The sequence below is a fragment of the Rattus norvegicus genome, chromosome 18, assembly GCF_036323735.1.
Source record: "Rattus norvegicus strain BN/NHsdMcwi chromosome 18, GRCr8, whole genome shotgun sequence".
Lineage (NCBI taxonomy): Eukaryota > Metazoa > Chordata > Mammalia > Rodentia > Muridae > Rattus > Rattus norvegicus.
Genome location: NC_086036.1, coordinates 62,873,147 through 62,892,785, shown reverse-complemented (window position 1 = coordinate 62,892,785; position 19,639 = coordinate 62,873,147). Strand labels below are relative to the sequence as shown.

General features: G+C 47.1%; 1 protein-coding gene and 1 long non-coding RNA gene across 2 annotated transcripts in view; one reads left to right on the top strand and one right to left on the bottom strand.

Annotated features, from left to right (window-relative positions):
• Gnal (G protein subunit alpha L) overlaps window positions 1-529 on the bottom strand; it is a 140,254-nt gene extending 139,725 nt beyond the window's left edge. The window contains exon 1 of the mRNA NM_001191836.2: window positions 4-529. Within this exon, the coding sequence (NP_001178765.1) occupies window positions 4-355 (352 nt within the window). The 5' untranslated portion in view covers window positions 356-529. The remainder of the gene's footprint in view (window positions 1-3) is intronic.
• Window positions 530-10,675: 10,146 nt separating this feature from the next.
• The window catches only part of LOC134482955 (uncharacterized), a 34,029-nt gene continuing 25,065 nt past the window's right edge, over window positions 10,676-19,639 (top strand). The window contains exon 1 of the long non-coding RNA XR_010059722.1: window positions 10,676-19,639. This exon is cut by the window's right edge and continues 22,927 nt beyond it. This is a non-coding gene — a long non-coding RNA (uncharacterized LOC134482955).

Genomic DNA, 19,639 nt, shown 5'->3' with positions numbered 1-19,639 from the left:
TACCCAAGAGCAGGAGCCGGTGCGTCTGCTGCAGGTCGCGCTTCTGTTCGCGCAGCATGCGGTCGATACCCCGGCTTACTTTCCTCGCCTCCTTAGCTGCCTCGCGCTCCTCGGCTCGCAGCTGCTCCTGTCGCCGGCGGTTCTGCAGCTCGACTGGCGACCTCGCGCTTGCGGGGATCCGGCCGTCGCCTCGCCGGAGCAGGGTCCCCACCGGAGCCGGGGCTGGGATCGGGGCCGGGGCCGGGGCCCGGGCGGCGCTGGGCTGAGCATCCTCAGCGCACGGCTCAGAGTCCTCACAGGGGGCGTCCCCCGAGCTCCCGAAGAGCAGCGGCCGTAGGCTGTAGCACAGGCCCATCGAGGCGCGGGGCGCGGGCAAGTCCCCGCGGGTCAGACCGGAGCTCTGGCCGACTCCGAAGGCAGCGCTGCACTCGGACCCCGGGGGTCCGGCTGCGGGGCGTGGCTGCGGTAGGTCCGGCTCCGGGGCCACGGCCCCTCACTGCCCGGAGGGGCCATTGTGCATCCTCCGAACGTCCCAGGCGCGAGCTCGCACCTGAGAGCGCGGCGAGCAGGCGGAGCTGACCCAGCAGCCCGGCCTTGGCCAGCCCGGCCCCCCGTTACCGTAAATGCCGCCGCGCATCAGCTCCTGTTACCGTAAATACCGCTTCCTATGGCAAGTATTGGTACTCCTAACTCAAGTACTGGGCAGAACTCCTTGCCCTGTTGCAGGGACGATTAGGTTACCACTAGCTGGAGCTGAGACAGAGACCAAGAGACCAAGAGACCCCAGGGTGCTGGGGCAGGATGGAGAATTTTAAACGCTGTTGAAAATGTTATTTGGTAGAACTTTCTACGAATGAGCAAAACAACCAAGAGTGGGTTGGTGAGACCTTTGAGTAGCAAAGGATAGACCCTTCCCTTAAGCTTGGCAGCTTGGAGTTGGGAAGATATTAAACAGTAGCCCTTCTGATTGCCAGCCTGTTCTGTACACTTGAAAGCCCCGTGACACACACCAGCTGAACGGATAACGGCGACGGAAGCAATGACTTCCGATCCAGAAGGCCTTGCTCCAGCCGTGACCACCGCACACAACCCTTGCCAGCTTTGGAAGACAGTATCTCCAGCAAGATAGGCTTTGGTGACTGTTAGATGACCTAGAAGCTCTTCTCATTTAAGGCAGGAGGGGAAGCAGTAAGAAGCCAGTGCTGTGAAATTGGAGGCTGTGCTGGGATCGGTGCAAACAATTCTTCACTTACATGATGCATCCTAACCACGTCCTTCTCCGGACTATATAAATAGATGATTTGGCTACTTTTCATGTTGCCCCCATGGTATCGCAACATTAGGTCTAATAAAAAGGATTCTCGAATGGCCATTTCTTGCCTGCATGTGATCTTTATCATGGGTGCAGCCATCTTGGCTGGAAACAGTAGCAACGACCAGCTGTGGCAAAGAAGACAGCCGAAGGCTTAGGGGAGCAACCACCAGCCGCTCCCGAGGCCCAGTGGCAAGTGATGGAGGAAAGGCAGTGGCAGAAGGAAGGCAGAGATGGAAAGCCGGGGTTGGAAGGAGGAAGCTATGAAAAGTGAAAAATTAAGAGGCTTTGAGCCGTCCCCCACCAGGGCTGAGGGCCCTGATACACCAGGCCAGCTTCAGATCTACACCCTCATGGTAGGAGTGGGAAGACTCAAGTACTCGAGCATCCTGATACTAGCTGTCCCTAACTGCTGCTGGCTGTGGCTGTTGTTACTTAAGAGCAGAGTGTTTCGCTGGATGCAGAGTGCCCGGCTGTTGGCCGTTGAACCCTGGAGGGGCAGCAAGGGCACCTGGAGACAAAAGTCTCTGACTTCTAAGGCCTGGGGTGGTAACTCAAATGTAGAAGAAGGCTAGAGGCTTTGTAAAGGGTGAAGGCTTCCTTTATGGGGAGAGAGGGAGGGAGGATTACTTTAAAAAATTAGAGTGATTACATCATTTCCCTTCTCTTTCCTCCTTCCATGATGGCCTCCCCCCACCTCTCTCTCTCTCTCTCTCTCTCTCTCTCTCACACACACACACACACACACACACCCCTAAATATAACTCTCTCAGTCCTCCAGTAGCATGCTTAGCACCTTTCCACAAAAGCTAGCCAGTAGAGATGAAGCTTCCATCCAGGCCAGTAGTACCAGCTCAATTTCTTCAAGTCCTATGACTCAAGTCTATGACGTCTTCAGCGATAGGGTCTTACCATCAAGTCTGGAGGGGTAGCCACGAGTGACAATAATAGCTTGTAAAGTCTGGAGCACTTTTGGGACTTCAGGCACCAACAATTCCAGAAGTAACGTACTGCTGGCATTAGGCTTTCTGTTCGCCTGCTAGATAGATGACCAGAAACAGATTGCCACGTCTTTGTAAATACATTAAAAAATGCTTTTGCGTATGCATTTATGAGTGTGCACGCGTGTGCCTCTTTGCCATGACGTGCATGTAGAGAACAGAGCACAATGTTTGGAAGCTGGTTCTCTTCTTCCACCGGATGATAACAAAAATCATTCTGATCAGGCTTGGCAAATAATGCCTTTTCTTACTGTGCCTTCTCCACCAAGATATGGTAGTTTCTTTTTTTAGTGTTTTGTTTTGAGGACCCACCCTATTGTATCTTATGTCCCAAAATTCTTGAAGGAGTACATGTTAAGTAGTCCCTTCAACATAAAACACACTAGAACATGCCTATGCTTTATTTAATCCATGCACGATGTCAATACACATCAAATATTACATCATACCCTTAAATATATTTGATCAGTTACAAATAATTTGAATACAGCTAATTTAATTTCTAACTATAAAGCTACTTTTACTGCTTTTCTGTTGTGATAGAAACACTATGACTTATAAACGAGAATGACTGGGCTTACATTTCCAGAGACTTAATGACTGTGGTAAAAGTGTATGGTTCACAGGCAGCTGAGAGCTCACTCACATATTGATCCACAAGCGGGAGGCAGAGAGAGTGCCCTGGGGATCACAGGAGGCCTTGGCGTGCTCAAGTGTGCCACCGGTGAAGTTTCAAGAGATGGAACATAATTTCAGGCTAGTTTTACTTCCTGTTTGTGGTTTGAGATGTGAGCTCTCTGCTCTTCCTGCTGCCACACACCCTAACCTGTTGAAACTGTGAGCCCAAGAAAAGTCTTTTATAAGTTGTTTGGTTACGGTGCTTTTTGTCACAGCAATAGAAAAGTAACTAAGACAGTGTGACACCTGGTATATCGACCAGACTCCAGCGTAGACAACACACTTGTCGGCTGACATTAAACATTTATTTTGTTACAAAATTATTTTATGGTGACTGAAGGGATGGTTCAGTGGTTAAGAGCATGGCTGTTCTTCCATAGGTCCTGAGTTCAATTCCCAGCGACCACGTGGTGGCTAATAACCATCTGAATTGGGATCTGATTCCCTTTCTGGTGTGCGTGAAGACAGAACACTCATATATGTAAAATAAATAAGTAAATAAATATTTTATTTTTAGGCTGGAGAGATGGCTCAGCAGTTAATAGCACTTGCTGCTCATGCAGTAGCCTGGGTTCCCAGGCCCCACATTTCGGCTTACAACCATTTGTAACTCCAATTACAGGGGACCTGATTCCCTCTTCTGGCTTCTGCAGACATCAGGAATGCACGTGGGGACCATACATACAGGCCAACATGCAGGTGGGGCACATACATACATGCCAACAAGCCTTGTACACACAACACAAAAGAAAAATAAATCAATCTTAAAAACTTTATTGGAAAGAACTTCAGTGTATATGCATGGAACTGTGGGTTGGCACATGTGGGCGTGTCTGCTGTGTGGGCGTGTCTGCTGTGTGGGCGTGTCTGCTGTGTGGGCGTGTCTGCTGTGTGGGCGTGTCTGCTGTGGGCATCAGATCCTTCAGCACTGGAGCTACCGGCAGTTGTAAGCTACCCATTGGGTGCTAGAAACCAAACTCGGGTCTTCTCCCAGAACGGCTCAGGCTTAGCCTCTGGGTCATCTCCCCAGCCTCAAATACTTAGCTTTTATTGAAGCATTTAAATTTTGACTGTTAGTGGATTTTGTAAGGACTCTGTCCTCCTCTGGTGTTTATAACCTCATTTCTTGCTTTCAGAGAATCAATGTTTCATACTGTGGGCCTTGATGCTAGCCGTCCTGCTGAGTTCTTTCTTTCTTTCTTTCTTTCTTTCTTTCTTTCTTTCTTTCCTTCTTTCCTTCTTTCCTTCTTTCCTTCTTTCCTTCTTTCCTTCTTTCCTTCCCTTTTTGAGACAGGGTTCCTCTGGGTAGCTCTAGCTGTCCTAGATTCATTCTGTAGACCAGGCTGGCCTCAAGCTACCACATCCCTTTTTTAGGCTTCATCTCTTTGTTTCCTACAGTGTAGAAACTTGTTTTGGTGCCAACGGTGAAACTGGGATGGAAAATCCTAAATAAGCTCTGCTAGCGCTCTCTCTCTCTCTCTCTCTCTCTCTCTCTCTCTCTCTCTCTCATTTAGTGTTTCTGGAGGTCACACAGCTGGCCATGTGTCATCTTTGTGGTTTTGTTGACAACACCTCTGGTGACCAGAACACTGGAGTTTGTAATACCCATCAACATAAATGCACAGAGACGGGGCTGAAAAACTCCCATTAGTCTGAGGTTTTGCGACCCTAGAAAACTTAGGTCTCATGTCCAGACAGCGAAAGGGCACATGCGACAGTCAGCCGCTCCAGAATCCAGTCTTGCTCCTCTGGACAGATGGTCAACCCTACCCGAGGTCTGTGGTGTTGGTGCCTCTTTCCTTACCTCCGGCAGACTCTTCTTTTCTAGATGCACTGTATCCCGGGTTACAGGTATCAGAACAGCTCACAGGTATATCATCGTTTCACGGTAAGCTGTAGCGCTGTAGGCCCTGCCACCTGCCAAGAGGAAGACAGACGATATAGATGAACATGGACCCATGTGCCTCAGGACCGGATGTGAAGGCACGTTCATCTCCCCGGAAGGCAGAGGTCGGAAGGATTCAATACGCTTTCTGCCAAGTGCGTCAGGCTGTTTTCATTTCAGTTAAGTGGTATGTTTGCTTCCGCGAAGGACGGAGGACTAAACAATAAGAACACAAACATCTCTGGCCCGCTTCATAGAGCAGTGGCTCTCAACCTGCGGGTCCCGACCCCCGTGGAGGTTGACCAACCCTTTTATAGGGGCCTAAGATCATCTGAAAGCACAGATTTCTGAGGTCTTAGGAAGCAATACTCTGCTCCTCTATCCATCTCCAGGAGGGTCCACGCACATTCAGATATTCCCACGTACAGCGCTCAGGACTGTATTAAAGGGTCAGAGCTTTAGATCCCATTTGGCTATCTAATGATCTTTAGACATCTTTACACCTCCTTCCCCTTGTGTAGAGCATCCAAGGCTTCTCTCTAGCTATCTTTGCTGCTGTTGGTGCCTCCAGAAGCATGGCCCATGGGTCCGTCTATGCCTTGTACAATCCATCTCCCAGTGGTCTTGCTTTGTATCTTATGTCCTAGTTAGAAGGAATGCACAGACCTTTGAGGGCAAAATCCTAAGACATGCATGCATTTCCCTAGCACATGCATAAGTTTCAGCTTATGGCTCAAGAATCTGTCCTGGGTTGCACACACATAATTCTTATTTTTGAATTCTGAATTTATTAAGAGTATGACCCATTTTAAGGGTTGTCTAGAGTAGTTGCACCAACAGTAGGCCTAAAGAAACATTGTTTATCCCATGGATTTTCTCATGCTGACAGAAATCATCAGTGCGATTCTGCTTCCTGACCCTGGCCACCAAGAAAATTGTTTCTCTTCGTTTCTTCTCCATGAGCATTAGTTTTTCTGTGAGATGAGCTCTTGGATCTGGGTTTACTAGAAGAAATAGGTGTTCTAGTCAGGGAGTGGTAGGGTTTTCTTTATTCTTTTTTCTTTTTCAAGCTCACCCAAGCTAAAAGCCTCTGGGAAAAGGGAGCCTCTGTTGAGAAAATTCTTTCATCAGATTGGCCTGGAGGCAAATCTGTGGTTTTTTTTTCCTGATTAGTGATTGATTCCCCACTGTGGGCAGTTAACAGCCAGGGCAGGTGTGGTCCTCAGCTGTATAAGAAAGTAAGCCAATAAGAGTGTTCCCCTGTAGTCTCTGCTTCAGTTCCTGCCTTGAGCCTTTATCTTGGCTCTCCTCAGTGATAGACTATGTAGGCTGTAAGAGAAAAGAAACCCTTTCTTCTCTAAGTTACTCTTTGGTCATGGACTTTATCCCAGCGATAGAAAGCAAACTAGAACAAGAGGAAAGGGTTAAATAAAGCTTTTTACTCTTGAGATTGCCGTTCCTTGTAAGAGAACCTGTTTTAAGGCCTTGCTTTGTTTCTTCTCAGGCAATTAGAATCAACAAGAAGAACAGAGGCGTCATTTTCTGGTAGTATTCCAGTCCATTTTTATCTATGTTGTCTGTCTTAGGGTTTGTACTGCTGTGAACAACTCTTATAAGGATAGCATTTAATTGGGACTACCTTACAGGTTCAGAGGTTCGGTCAGTCCATTATCATCAAGGTGGGAGCATGACAGCATCCAGGCAGGCATGGTGCAGGAGATGCTAAGAGAAGTTCTACATCTTCATCTGAAACCTGCTGGCAGAACACTGGCTTCCAGGAAGTTAGGATGAGGGTCTTAAAACCCACAACCATAGTGACAAGCCTACGCCAACAAAGCCACACCTACTACAACAGGACCACACCTTTTAATAATAGTGCCCCTCACTGGGCTGAGCATATACAAACCGTAACATTGTCTCTCTTCCTCTTGCTCCTATTAAAGGCTGGTCTCTCCCATCTTTCAGGGCACTTGTCTCTGTCCTCCTTCTCCCTTCTGTCTGCCCACAGTCCTTGATCTCCACTGAATCATTCCCAGCAGGAATTCAAGTCCTGTTGATTCCTCAGCCTCTTTTCCTTCAGGTACCATCAGAAATAGCTTAGGTCGTGCCATGTCCCCAGCTGTCAGAGCCGGTGGCTGCTTCTGGAGCATTCTCGAGCTCAGCTGCGTTTGGTCGGTTCTTGGGACTTGTCTTTGTAATGTTCTCTGGGAATGGTCTCTCCTGAGCCTTTTCTTCTCACAGCCCTTCCTGGTCACCTGGATGGCCTCTGCTTTTGTCGCTTTATCTCTGAGTGAATCCCACAGCTTAGCTCTTAGCTCCCTTCTGTTTCCAAGTTGTAGTTTAAATTAGGCCATAGGGAGGAATCCTGCCCATGTAGTGGTTCTGGACTTCTATAACAGATGGTTTGACGTCGACCCTGATCATCTAGTGATCACCTCATTTTCATACATTCAAACTCATGCTCCCTTTGTACAGCTTCTTTCCCTCTCTTCAGCAGCTCAGATGGGGAGAGCAGCATGCTGGGAGTAGAAGCTCCCAACTTCTGCCTCCTTTGCTTCTCTCCTTTTCATGCTCCCTGTCAATCAGATGAGCATCCACAGGCTGTTGTTACTTTACTCCTGGCACATATTTCAAGTCCGTCTGTCTCCACTGCCTTATTAGTAACTCAACTGATTATCGTCTTGTGCTTGGAAGGTGCCCAATTGAAGAATTTTGCTCCTTCCACTACAGTGCAGTTTCATAGACATTTTTAAAAGGAAGCCAGTGTGTTGCTCCGTTTGTTTGTATAGTGGGGTTTTCCTTTCACAGTCAAAGCAAGCATCATCTCTGAGGAGACTCTGGCCAGCTCTAGCAAGCCAAACCAGCTCTGTCAGGCTCTGCCCTTTTCCCATTCCCCCTGCCTTGCTAAAACCATTAGGTGACCTTCCTAGAGCTAGCCAAAAAGGTCTGTCCCCATATTTGTCCACTTCCTCCTCCTGAGGCTGACTGTCGAGGTCCAGCTATCAAAGTACTGAAGTCCAGCAATGGAAAGCCCCCTTTGGCTCACCTAATTAACATGGCCGATTAAAATTAAACACCTTGTCCTATAACCGGGTTTCCCCCTTTTTCTTTATAAACCACCATTTGCCTATGAGTCACATCTGTCTCCTCTCTATTCAGAGCCAGTCCTTTGTCCTCCTTCTAGACAAACATCCCTGCTCCCTCTCCCTTGCTCTCTTCCCCTTCTTCCTCGTCCTCTATCTCCTGTCTTTGTCTCTTATTCCCTCATCTCTGTCCCTCTGGAGAAAATAAATCTTTGTGCTTAGAATTTGGTCTCAGAGGTCCTGAGCCGATTATCTTTTCTTTTGGTCTCTCCTTGACCTGGTAGACGTTCTGAATGATCTAGATTCCTAGTTGACCTCTGCCACTTTCCCTTCACATGTGTTGGTCACACTCATAGACTTTTCTTTTAGTCCTTAGATACTGGATTCCTTTTTGTCTTTGGAACCTTTGAAATTGTCTCTCCCTTGGCCTGGAAACTTTTTCAAGTAGCTTCCGGGGCAAGCGAGCAGAATAGCTCCAAACATAGCGAGTGACTATCAGCGAGGGAGTGGCTTCCGGTGTAAGCTCTATGGAACCGGAAGTGTAGTTTCTCCAACGCTCTGGGTTCTCAGTGTCGATCTGAGTGAGTAAATAAATACATGGAGAATCTTTTAGACATGGTATCCCCAAGAAAAAAGAGATTGGAGAAAAAGATGAGAAAACTGAGATGGATACACAGAACAAGAAGAGTGTTTCCTCCACACCCGTCTCCTGTGCCAAGAGCAGACTCTCCACGGTTGAGGAAGGAGAAAGGATTAGGCTTAAGTGCTTTTTGTTTCTTATTTCATGTACTTTGGTGTTTTGCTTGCATGCACGTATGAGGGAGTCAGATCCCACGGAACAGGAGTTACAGTTGTGAGCTGCCATGTGGGTACTGGGAATTGAACTTGGGTCCTCTGGAAGGGCAGTCAGTGCTCTTAACTGGCTGAACCATCTCTCCAGCCCCAGCTTATGTGCGTTTTGATTCCAGGTCGAGGCGCCAATGTTGCAGCAAGACCCAGACGTAGAAATTAAGGAGGTGAAGAGAAGTATGGGTGTGAAAGTTGGTTCATCCATACATAGCTCACTTGGGAAAAGTGGCAGGTCATGTCATCCGATCAAGGGAACCACATAACAGTGCAGCAAACAGTCTCTGCAGATAGGCGACTCAGGGCTGCAGAGCCACCACAGGTAAAGCAACTCAACTTACAACCCAGCTATGTGGAGAAAAACCCAAGGAACAGACTGGGAATGGGGGTGGGAGGGGATACTGTTCTGGCTGCCTAGATTGTGAGAGCCAGTGACACACATTCTACATTTCCCTGGTCACATACCTTGCTCAGTGATATCATAGTGGTAGCCACGGTGGGAATATGTATACTAGAGGAATTCTTTTTTCACTTCTCAGAGGTCCTGACTTTACCAGCACAAAAATGGTGGCAGACCTGTAACTTGCTAAACAGTCTGGATAGTCTCCAAATAGAAATAGAGCTAATAGGAAATACATCTTATTTTCTTTAAAAAGATTTATTTATTTAATGTATATGAGTAAGCTGTAGCTGTCTTCAGACACACCAGAAGAGGGTATCGGATCCCATTACAGATGGTCGTGAGCTACCATGTGGTTGCTGGGAATTGAACTCAGGACCTCTGGAAGAGCAGTCAATGCTTTTAACCACTGAACCATCTCTCTGGCCCCACATCTTATTTTCTTACTGTTTTATCCATCCTCCCCTCTTGAGTGTTTCTTTAGGTCAAGACCGAAGCTTACTATGATGACGGACATGTGTCCAGGGGACGGAGTTTACTTACAATGCTTGTGAGGCACTGGTATCGTAAGTCAAGTTCTAGAACGGCACCTCTCTCTATCTGGCTGTGAGACGAGAGGCAGGGTTCCGCTTCTGCTTCCTGGGAAGGCAAGCCGTGCACTGCTCCAAACCTGGACCTACGTTAACTCCAAAGATGGGGCCACCTGCACCAGGAGTGTGCTTTTTCAGAATCCTTGCAGCTGTCAGGGTAGAGTTTCTATTTCATGTCCTTGGCAGTGCATGTTCTCTGTGGAAGTCGGGTCTGGCTATGGCCAGTAGCATTACCACCACCGTTTATGGTAGCAGCACCCTTTACTTAAGGAACTGACTGTAGGGAAACACTATTAGGAAGAGCTCAGAAGACGTTCTGAGGGATGGGGCTAACAGCTCCACCAGATGAGTAATTAAGCCCAAGTAGGAAGCCAGACGGCAGGGAGGAGGCCAGAAGCAGGGGGTAACTACCACTGAACAGGGCAGATAGTTAGAACGATTTTGAGCTAAGGTTTTCCAGGAGTACTGTTGTCAAAAATGAGGGATTAAGTTGGTTGGGACTTCCTGTCAGGGACAGAGAGCTTAGTAACTAAGCAATGAGGGTCAGTTCAAAACCTGTACAGGGCAGCAACTGTCCGCTGGCTGCTGGGATTGGAGTTACCTAGCTCAAAAGGGGTGTGCTTTGGCTGGCACCTTAGTCTTGCAGGACCATCATGCTCGTCCTGATGAACTGTGTATGTCATGCAAATACAGACAGTAGATCGGCCAGGAGACTAGGAATCACTATGCAGACAGGAGAAAGAAAGAAGGAAAGAAAGAAAGAAAGAAAGAAAGAGAGAGAGAGAGAAAGAAAGAAAGAAAGAAAGAAAGAAAGAAAGAAAGAAAGAAAGGGACGAGCTTCTCAGAGGAACAGAGGTAAGAAATGGTGAATTCTCTGGGCTTTCTAGCTGTTATCTTGGCTTTGAAGTCTTGTAGGAGCACTATTTTTTTTTATTGTTTTTACTTGGTTACTTCTTCATTCTTCTCCTTGCTTCCTTTGAACCTGAGGCCTCTGCTGTATACCCCAGAGAGTTAACTCTGTTTCCTTCATTCTTTCAATGTTAGGAAGGGCCCCTGTCCACATTGTCTCCATAGTCCCATAGTTCATCCTGAAAATGTCAGGGGCTCAGAGTTGTAAGACACAGTGGCTACAGAAACTGCATTAATGACTTGGATTAAAGAGCGGTGATACAGGAGAGACGGCTCAGTGGTTTAAAACACTGACTGCTCTTCCAGAGACCTGGGTTCAATACCCAGCGCCCACATGGCAGCTCACAACTGCTCTAACTCCTGTTTCAGAGGACCTGACACTCTCACATAGACATGCAGGCAAAACACCAATCAGTGCTCATAAAATAAAAATAAATAAAAAAGTGTTGAGGAGGAAGAGGAGGAGGATGAAGAGGAGGAAGAGGAGGAAGAGGAAAATAGACAGCCAGACTTCTAAGAAATTGGGTTTTGATGGAAAAGTGTGCAATGATTCAGTTGTAATGATTCAGCCTGACAGGAGGTCCCAGGCCAGGACAGTGTTTATGTTTCCTGGTCTGATCAAGGATGGGGCTTGGCTACGGTAGCCCAGGTCTGACTGTTCAAGTCAGATTTAAACGGTAGACTTCTGGGCATTGAATCCAAATATTCTTTGGATGTGCACAAGGGTATGCTTTCTTTCTTTTTTCTTTTAAGAAATAGTTATGTGACCTCCAGCTGCTTTAGACACATATCCTTATGCAGGCCCTCAAAGGGCCTGTGTGTTGAGAAGGCACAGTGTCCCATAGGGTAATGATCGATAGACCCCAGCTCCACTGAGAAAATAGGAAGTAGTGTTTAAATGACAAAGTGAAAAGAGAGGGCACGATGGCGCCTAAGGGATTGAGGTCTTTATTATAGAGATAAGGGAAAAACAGTCAGAGACATCAGTAAGAGTTCAGAGTGAAAGTGGCCAGACTGAGCAGGGCCATGTGGAGAGAGAGAGAGAGAGAGAGGGAGGGAGGGAGGGAGGGAGGGAGGGAGAGAGGGAGAGAGAGAGAGAGAGAGAGAGAGAGAGAGAGAGAGAGAGAGAGAGAGAGGAGCTGCCGACTAAGACGAGCAGGCAGCTTGGAGCAACAGACTGGCATAGTCAAAATGGCTGAGCTATGTCTGAGCAAGGGATGCTGGGACAACCTGGCAGCCAGTGTCAGCTTTGACAAATTAATAAGCACCTTAGTTAGCTGCTTGTCTAGGGTTTGAGACCTATTGGTGTCCTAACCCTGGAGTCAACCCCGAAGGGACCACAAGAGTGATGTGGTACCATGCCCCACAGTGGCACTGAGTGGCAGTTACTTGGGGGCAGTTGATGGGCAGCAGTTAGAACCTGAGGCAGTTGGGAAAGGTCGTTCCACGGAACAGCTGGGGATGATCCCAGCAAGTAGGGCCTTTATACTCTGGCAGACGTGTGGGTCACAGGCTGGGGCTGAGGGAGGCTCACAGAGCCTGCCATGCGTTAAGAAGCACACGTCGCTTTATGCTCTTAAGTATGTGTCGATGAGTTTGGGATCAAGTCCTGTGAACAGCTGGAAGAATGAGCCCCAAGAGCAGCGGGGTGTGGCAGAGAGGGGCTGGCGAAGGGTCTGGCCTCAGAGGACAAGCTGTGCTCTTCTACCTCCAATGACAGGGCTGCTTGGGTGTATCTGAAGCCTAAATCAGAGCTTGGTGGCCTGGCTGTCGTCAGATGCAGCCAGGGGAGGCCAACATGGTGTTACCAACAAGCCAAGAAGCAAATGGGTAGACAGAGTAATTTCTAGAGCAGTATCTTAATGGGGGAGCAGGGTCTGGCCACGTGGGTTGGACATGACAATAATTGTGGCTTCTGTTTCGCAGAGGCTTACTGAAATGTGAAGAGAAGGACGGAAGTTTCTCAACACCTGGTGTATCCAGTGGGCAGCAGCCACACTGCTTTCCTTGGTTGTTTGCCTGACTCCAAGCTACTCACCATAAAGCATTTAGAGTTGGTCCCTTTGATGTCCTCTTCTGACCTCCAGACCAGTTCCAGCCTTGCTTACTGAAGGGGGCTTTTCCTCACCTCACTCAAAGGCTTCCCTAGGACTCAGCAGAAGAGTCGCATCCTAGGTTTCCCAAGATCCCAGGGCCTCCCTACTGCACTGTCCCTGCTTCCTGTCACTTTGTTCATAGTCTTTAATCACAAGGACTTTTCTAGCTGGGTGCGGTTCCCCACAGCAGATTCCCCTGTCGGAGCCTTCGTCCTGCCACAGCTTGGCGTGTACACATACTTGTGTATACGGCGCAGACAAATGGAACACAGCAGAGTCTCTCCCGTTTCCGGCTTAATGTCTTCTGCTGGGAGGAAAATGGTGCCAGAGCAGTTCTGAGGTTTCTAGCCTGAAGCTGCAGTCTCAAAACAGATTTTGTGGGACTCCAAGAAACTTTTACAACACTGGCCAGGTGGTTTCTCAAAATAACCAGCTCTTTGTGCAGTGTCCTTTGATTTCTTTTCCCACACTGGACACACCGCTCTCAACTTCTCCCTTAATGTTCCCCTCTGTTTTCTCTTCCTCTAAGTTATTTGCAGGATTTATTTTGTGATTAATCTTTTGCCACCTGATTGATAATCGAGGTGGTGTTTTGAAGTTTTTTTTTTTTCTCTAATGTGTGCATTTTTTTTCCTCTTACTATTTATGTTCTTTAAGGGATTAAAAAAAAAACACACACACACATTGTGGACTTTGTACTTCTCCACAGCACCTCACAAACAGAAATAAAACAAACCCAATAAAATTCTACTAAAGCGGCCGATGGAAAGGATTCATGTATATTGGTTCTTATAATGGATCGCATGTAGCTGTGCTTTTTTTTTTTTTTTTAAACCATTTTAATGACTCATGTCCTTAAATCCTTGAGTTCACACCTGGACCGTTAAGAGATTTGATCTTTTAAGACAGAGTACGATAAACATAAGTTAATCCTAATTAATCCACGGCACCGTTAGATGCTCCAGTAAATAGCAAAACAAGGGAGCAGGGAATAAGGAGTTAACATTTTTGGCTGACTTGTGCATCCTTGAATCCGACCAATGGATGGATTCGCCATTGCACCGCAGGTTTTCAATGGGGGAAGTACTATTTGGATTATAGAAATTTATATCACGGTCAAGCATTTCATTTCAGGCATGTCAGGTCTCAGACCTGGGACAAAGGGCTAACTGAGGTGCTACTAACATTACCAAAGCAGAGAAAGCCTGGGAGGTTTGCTCAGTATCCCTCAACCCCTACCTGTTGTGGGGTCCTCCTGGCTGTCATACCCTGACTCCGACCCTAACTTTCTCCAGCCTAGGGACTGGGCTGCCCTTTCCCCTGCTAAGCTGTCCTTCCCTATATAGCCTAGCCATTTTTGCTACGCTGGTCCTTTTGCCCTTTTGGTCTCCTGGCTCACAGATCCCCTCTCTTTGCTCTCCCCTCTGTCCTCAACATGGCCCTGCTCAGTCTGTTGGTCATGTCCACTCTGGACTCGTCCACATGTCTGTCTCTCCCTCTCTACGTGCTCTCCCTCATATCTACAATAAACCACCTCCTCCGCCATACCTAGGAGCAGTCATGTCCTTCTTTAATTGAATTCACTGGATACGGTCCTGAGGCAGGCATAGTAGCACCCACTGAAACCAATTTGCAACAAGAGTAATGCAAAGTAGGAGGAGGGGCTTGTTTCTGATTTCTATTAACAACAGGAGTGACTTTCAACCAAGCACTCCTCCAGGGCCTCCTAGACTCGGTCTATAGACAATGAATTCTGTCAGGTTTCTTCCAGTTTTAATACTGGGAGATTTACTTCCTGATCATGGTGGTGCACCTGAAGGTCACTGTGATGAAGTGGGAAATGACCTGTGAGAAACTTGGGTTGGGGGTGGGGGTGGGGCAGTAAAATATATAAAAGAAACTTAAGCTTAACCTCAGAAATTTACAAGTATCACACAGAGCTTTAAAAAAAAATGTGTTAACCTTTGCTATATCAAGTAGAGGGTCTTTAGAGCCGAGGACCAGTGCTTAGCCTTGAGATCCATCATTGTGTACAGAAAGATTTGGTCTCCAAGGATTTGGGGGAGACAATGTATGAAAAGAACGGGCTAAAAGCATCTTCAAAAACAGGTGGTAGGATTATCAGGAAGATAAGGTACCTTAAATTCACTTTTAATATGGTGACAATTTCACCATTAACTTTATAGCATTGGGCTAAATACTTGCCAAAGACACTTAGAAAGGACATTTCTGGATCTCATTTTCTGTAGAATAGAGTTGAAGTCGATGATCCTTGACTCCCTCCCAGCCTTGGCAACATGCGATTTAATTTGGAATCCCTGAATCATTGAGGACTTCCCGACTCGATCCTCTCGCCTCTTTGGTTTACTGACTTTTTCTCTGGGGTTAGAAGGGCCTAAGGCTAAGAATGGCTGCAACGGACACCAGCTCCCAAGAAATGCTGCTCAAATGAATTCTGTCATTTCTCCAGCCAGGGACTTCCTCTGCCAATGCTGATGGGTCCAAAGAGAAAACCTCACACAGTTAGAGCACTAACAACCAGTTACTAGTGGAATAAACCAGCAGTTTCTTGGAACGTTTCTCAAGATCTTTGCTCCTTAAGTCTCCTACTCACAATGGCAGATTTCCTCATTAGCGACTGTCCTTTCAAGTGAAGAAAAATGTCTCTCTTCTACCTGGGTTGTTTCCTTCCTCTCATGAGCTGGACGATTGTTCAAGAGGGTGACATTTTGTTTGGGTGGTCCAGTAGTCTGAAGCTTTGAGACGTGCTTTTGTTGGTTATTGTCTTCTCATATTGACCAATGAAGGAGTTCTTATAGATTACCAAAACTGATAATGATCAGTGTGATTACCAATGACTGTAATGTCTCTCAGGACTCTCAGACACACTGTGCCTATCTGTACATGTCTGCGAGGGTTTTAAGAGTAAACGTAATACACGTGTCTTCTGATCACTGCTCATCTCTGTCAAGGTGTGTGGTACCACATCAAACTTATTTAAGCAAAACTGAAAATTTGACAACATAATTCAGAAGCCTTGAAATATGACAGCTTCAGTGTTGATTATACCCAGGAGCTTAATTAAATATGATCAAGATTCTCACTAAATCTTGAACTTCCCTGTCTCTTTGTGTTGACACTGTTTCTGAGTAAGACCCCCCATTCATGGTGGCAAATGTGGCTTATGTCATAGTTCTCTGAGACTCAGAAAAAAAAAACCTTTATTTCTTTATTCCAGTTAATGTTTTGTTAACAGGTCTGCCTGGGCAAACATGGATCACAGCTTTCTTTTGCTGAAGTTATGTAGAACTGTGGAGAGAAAACCCCCAAAAAGCCTGGCCAGGATGGTACCCCAGGCATTAGCACTGTGTATGAATGGGGAGGGAGGTACCACATAGGTGTTGGTTGACTGTGGTTCCTCACATAGTTAAGGGCACCTTTCGAGGAGAATCCGAGAGGCCCTTAGACCACATTGTTGTATGTCAATGCTTCCTGTACAGTTGCTTGATGCCCAGTGTCTTCTGCTAAGCTTCCACAAGGAAGCTTGATTTATTCACTTCCTAAAGTGTTTTTTGCTGTGATATGGTGACTCACTGGGCAAGGAATTGTTTACCACTGGAGTTGTCGCTTTTCTTAGACGTATTTAAGCATGACCTCTGCCACCCAAAGATTTCCAAGCAAAGTGGGGACAGTCTAGACTCCCACATCAGGGACCCTGGATTCAAATTTAAGCTCATTTTCTGAACTTAAAATTCCCATATCACCCCAGCTTCCTGATTGGTGCAAAAACCATCACTTTATTGTTCTAACTGTAGAAGGCTTTGGGGGAGGGTAGCCGTCTGAAGGAGACTGTGAATGGAGGGCACCTCTGTAAAAATCCAAGTTGTATCTAGAAGAAAGGTCATGTGCCGTATGCTTTTATACCCCACAGAAATTTGACTGAGCAAGTTTTAAATGTTTCCCCTTTATTAAAGTTTCCATTTATGCTCAGTCAAGACAGAACTGCCTGCTTTTGCTTCCACTGTGTGTTATAGCCTCATGGGTCTACGCAAGGCCCTGAGTGGCCCCTCGAGAGACAGAGAGCCAACTTTATTTCACGGGCACTAGTGAGCCCCGCTGTCTTCCCTTCCTCCGGGATCTTGTGTTAGAAGACAGTATGGTTCTGGGTACCCGCACCAGAGTGATGTGAAATGCACACGCCTCGCACGGCGGAGTGTTTATGGGCTGTGATCGTCATGTGCCCTCAGACACTCTTAGGGAATGCTGCCATTTGAAGACATACGTGATTGTCTTCTGTTTAAAGGATTTTTTTTTTAAAGATGATTTCTATGAGCAAAGCAAGTCCTGGGCTAGAGTTCCCTATATACTTGTAAGGTTTGACCCAGGGTGGGGATGCCATGCTCTAGGATGCAGCCTCAGGCCTGAGCCGGTTAGAAGAGGAGCTATGGGACCCAGAATAAACTGAGAAGGACAACTGCCATTCTCTCTTATTTGCCTTGTGGGGCTCCTAAAGCTTGAACTATAATTCAGAAACAAAGTATCCCTACTGTGGCCTACCTTCTGTCAAAAGCCAAGGGGAGAAAAAAAGATCTCTCTATCTCCTTAAGGGGAAACATTAAGGAAAACACCACGTGTGATAATCAAGTAGACAGCTTATTTGAGAAAGTCCTGTTAATGTTCCCAGAGACAAAGAACACACCCTCTTATGACTGGATTCCAGTGTAAACACATCACAAGGTTCCTCCTGCCTTACCCTTGCTCCGATTAGGGCTGTGAGTGTGTGTGCACCGGCCAAGCTAAATTGTTGGGCAGTTGTGATAACTGTGTCCCAGGCCAGAGATCACAAATGAACACACTGTATGTCGAAGCCAGCCAGCCAGGATGTGTTATTTGATTAACGCGGTGTTTTAGGAAAACTCACATTGGCCATAGATGTCAAAAAAGCTGTGAGTTTCCCAGAGCTGGAGACTGCTTCTCTTGAACCCCCCCCCCAACCCCCAAATAAAACAACCTAGAAGACCAGGCGTATGGTCAGAGCTGGCTCTGAGATGACATTGTAGGTAAAATGGTTAAAATTGGGCTCTGCCCCTTGTGGGGAGCCTCACGCTGTAATGTTACTGCAGAAGGAAGGCAACCCTTCCTTCCAAACTTGCCTTCTGCTCTCCCTTGCTTTATCTAGGCAAATCCTTTCTGAGGGAAGTTGTCTAGCTCTTCTCAGGCACAACGCTCACCCTGTGGAGGTGAGCAGGAAGACCTCTAGGCAGACTTGGTGCATTTCCTTCCAACAACTGTTTGGACCCAATTGTGATATGACCAAAGCCATGCTGAAGTTCAAAGGGAGATGAGTTTCTCCTCCTACCCCCACCCTCCAACTATTTGTCACTTCTCTTTCTCCTAGGTCAAACCCACTAGTTTTACTTTCCGTCTTACTTTTCAAAATCTCCCGAAGATGTACGCATTCTTGAGGAATGGCGGCTATAAAGTTCGCCGAATGGCATTTGTCGCAAGCTCTGGCCAACAAAAAGCTTTATAGAGTGGCTTGATTTTGAACCTCTAAGTCATTTCTTTCTCTTCCCCCTCCATCCCCTCTCTTTCTTTCTCCGGACCACACAGACAATGGGATAGACTTTGAGAAAGAGAAAAAAAAAAAGCTTGCTTTCTAGGTATAACCAGAAACAAAAAGTAATTTGAGAAATATGAAGCACCTCATCTGCCATGTGTGAACACAGCTGTATAGCTATTTGCTATGGCAAGATAGGATGACCAGTCCTGACGTTTGAAAGGGAGCCATAGTGTCAGAATGGGAAGTGCGAGTTGTTCTGACTTTGGGGGTGGTAGAAAGGGGAGAACATTGGAGCCATTACCCTGGCTGTTGGGGGACGGGTGAGGTGGGGAGGAGTGTGGGCACCTTCTCCCAAAGAGGAAGCACTGAAAAGGACCTGGATGGATGCCCGGGTCTCCTGCTGTGGCAACCCGGGGTGGGCATTCTATTCCGGGTTAGCAGAGCATAATCTGGAAAGTCCACGTTTTTTGCCAACGGCTTCTGTGCAAGTTTGCTTTTTTGGGGAAACTGGAAGAGGAGGTTAATTTTCGTGGCTCCCAGGGTGTGGAAGTGATGGCTGCAGGGTGGGAGGCGTGTGTGTGTGTGTGTGTGTGTGTGCGTGCGCGTGTGCGTGTGTGTGTGTGTGTTTGTGGAGGGTGGGAGGCGAGGCGAGACCCATAGTGTCATTGGGTACGCACAGAAATGCCGGGGTCACCCTCATTTTCTCCTGGTTTTCAGGGAGGGAGGCTGGGTGGCAGGTTCCAAGATGCTTCTGTGCGGTCCACTTCGTAGAACCAAGTTGGGCAGGGTTCTATGGGGGCAAGTGCAGCTCTCTCTTAGTGACTCGTTTAAGCTCACTATTGGTTTCCAAGGACTGGAAAAAAAGAAAAAAGCCAGAAGGTGGTTAGCAAAGATACTAGAAAAGGACAGATAAAGGGAGTGAGGAGGCTCTGGTTGAAGGTGCCAGTATATCTAGGATATTCTGAGATCCTTTTGCTTTTCAGCTGTCTTGCTCCCCCCAACGTTAAATGAACAATTAAGGTGTCTATGAAATTTTTTCCTAAAATTTGGTGATGAACGCACCCTAGCTCTTAGTACAGTTATGCAAAACATGGTGAGAGCCCTGCAGACTTGTGTCCTGCATAGCCTTCCTTTCCTGTGTCTGTAAACTGGAGGTAATGGCAGCCTCTGTCTACTATGCGGGACAGGAGGGGGTCTGGAGACAGGGAAGCTCAGAGCACTCAGCCCTGAAGCCCCTTCAACCCCCACCCCTACCCCGCCCCATACCCAGTATGTG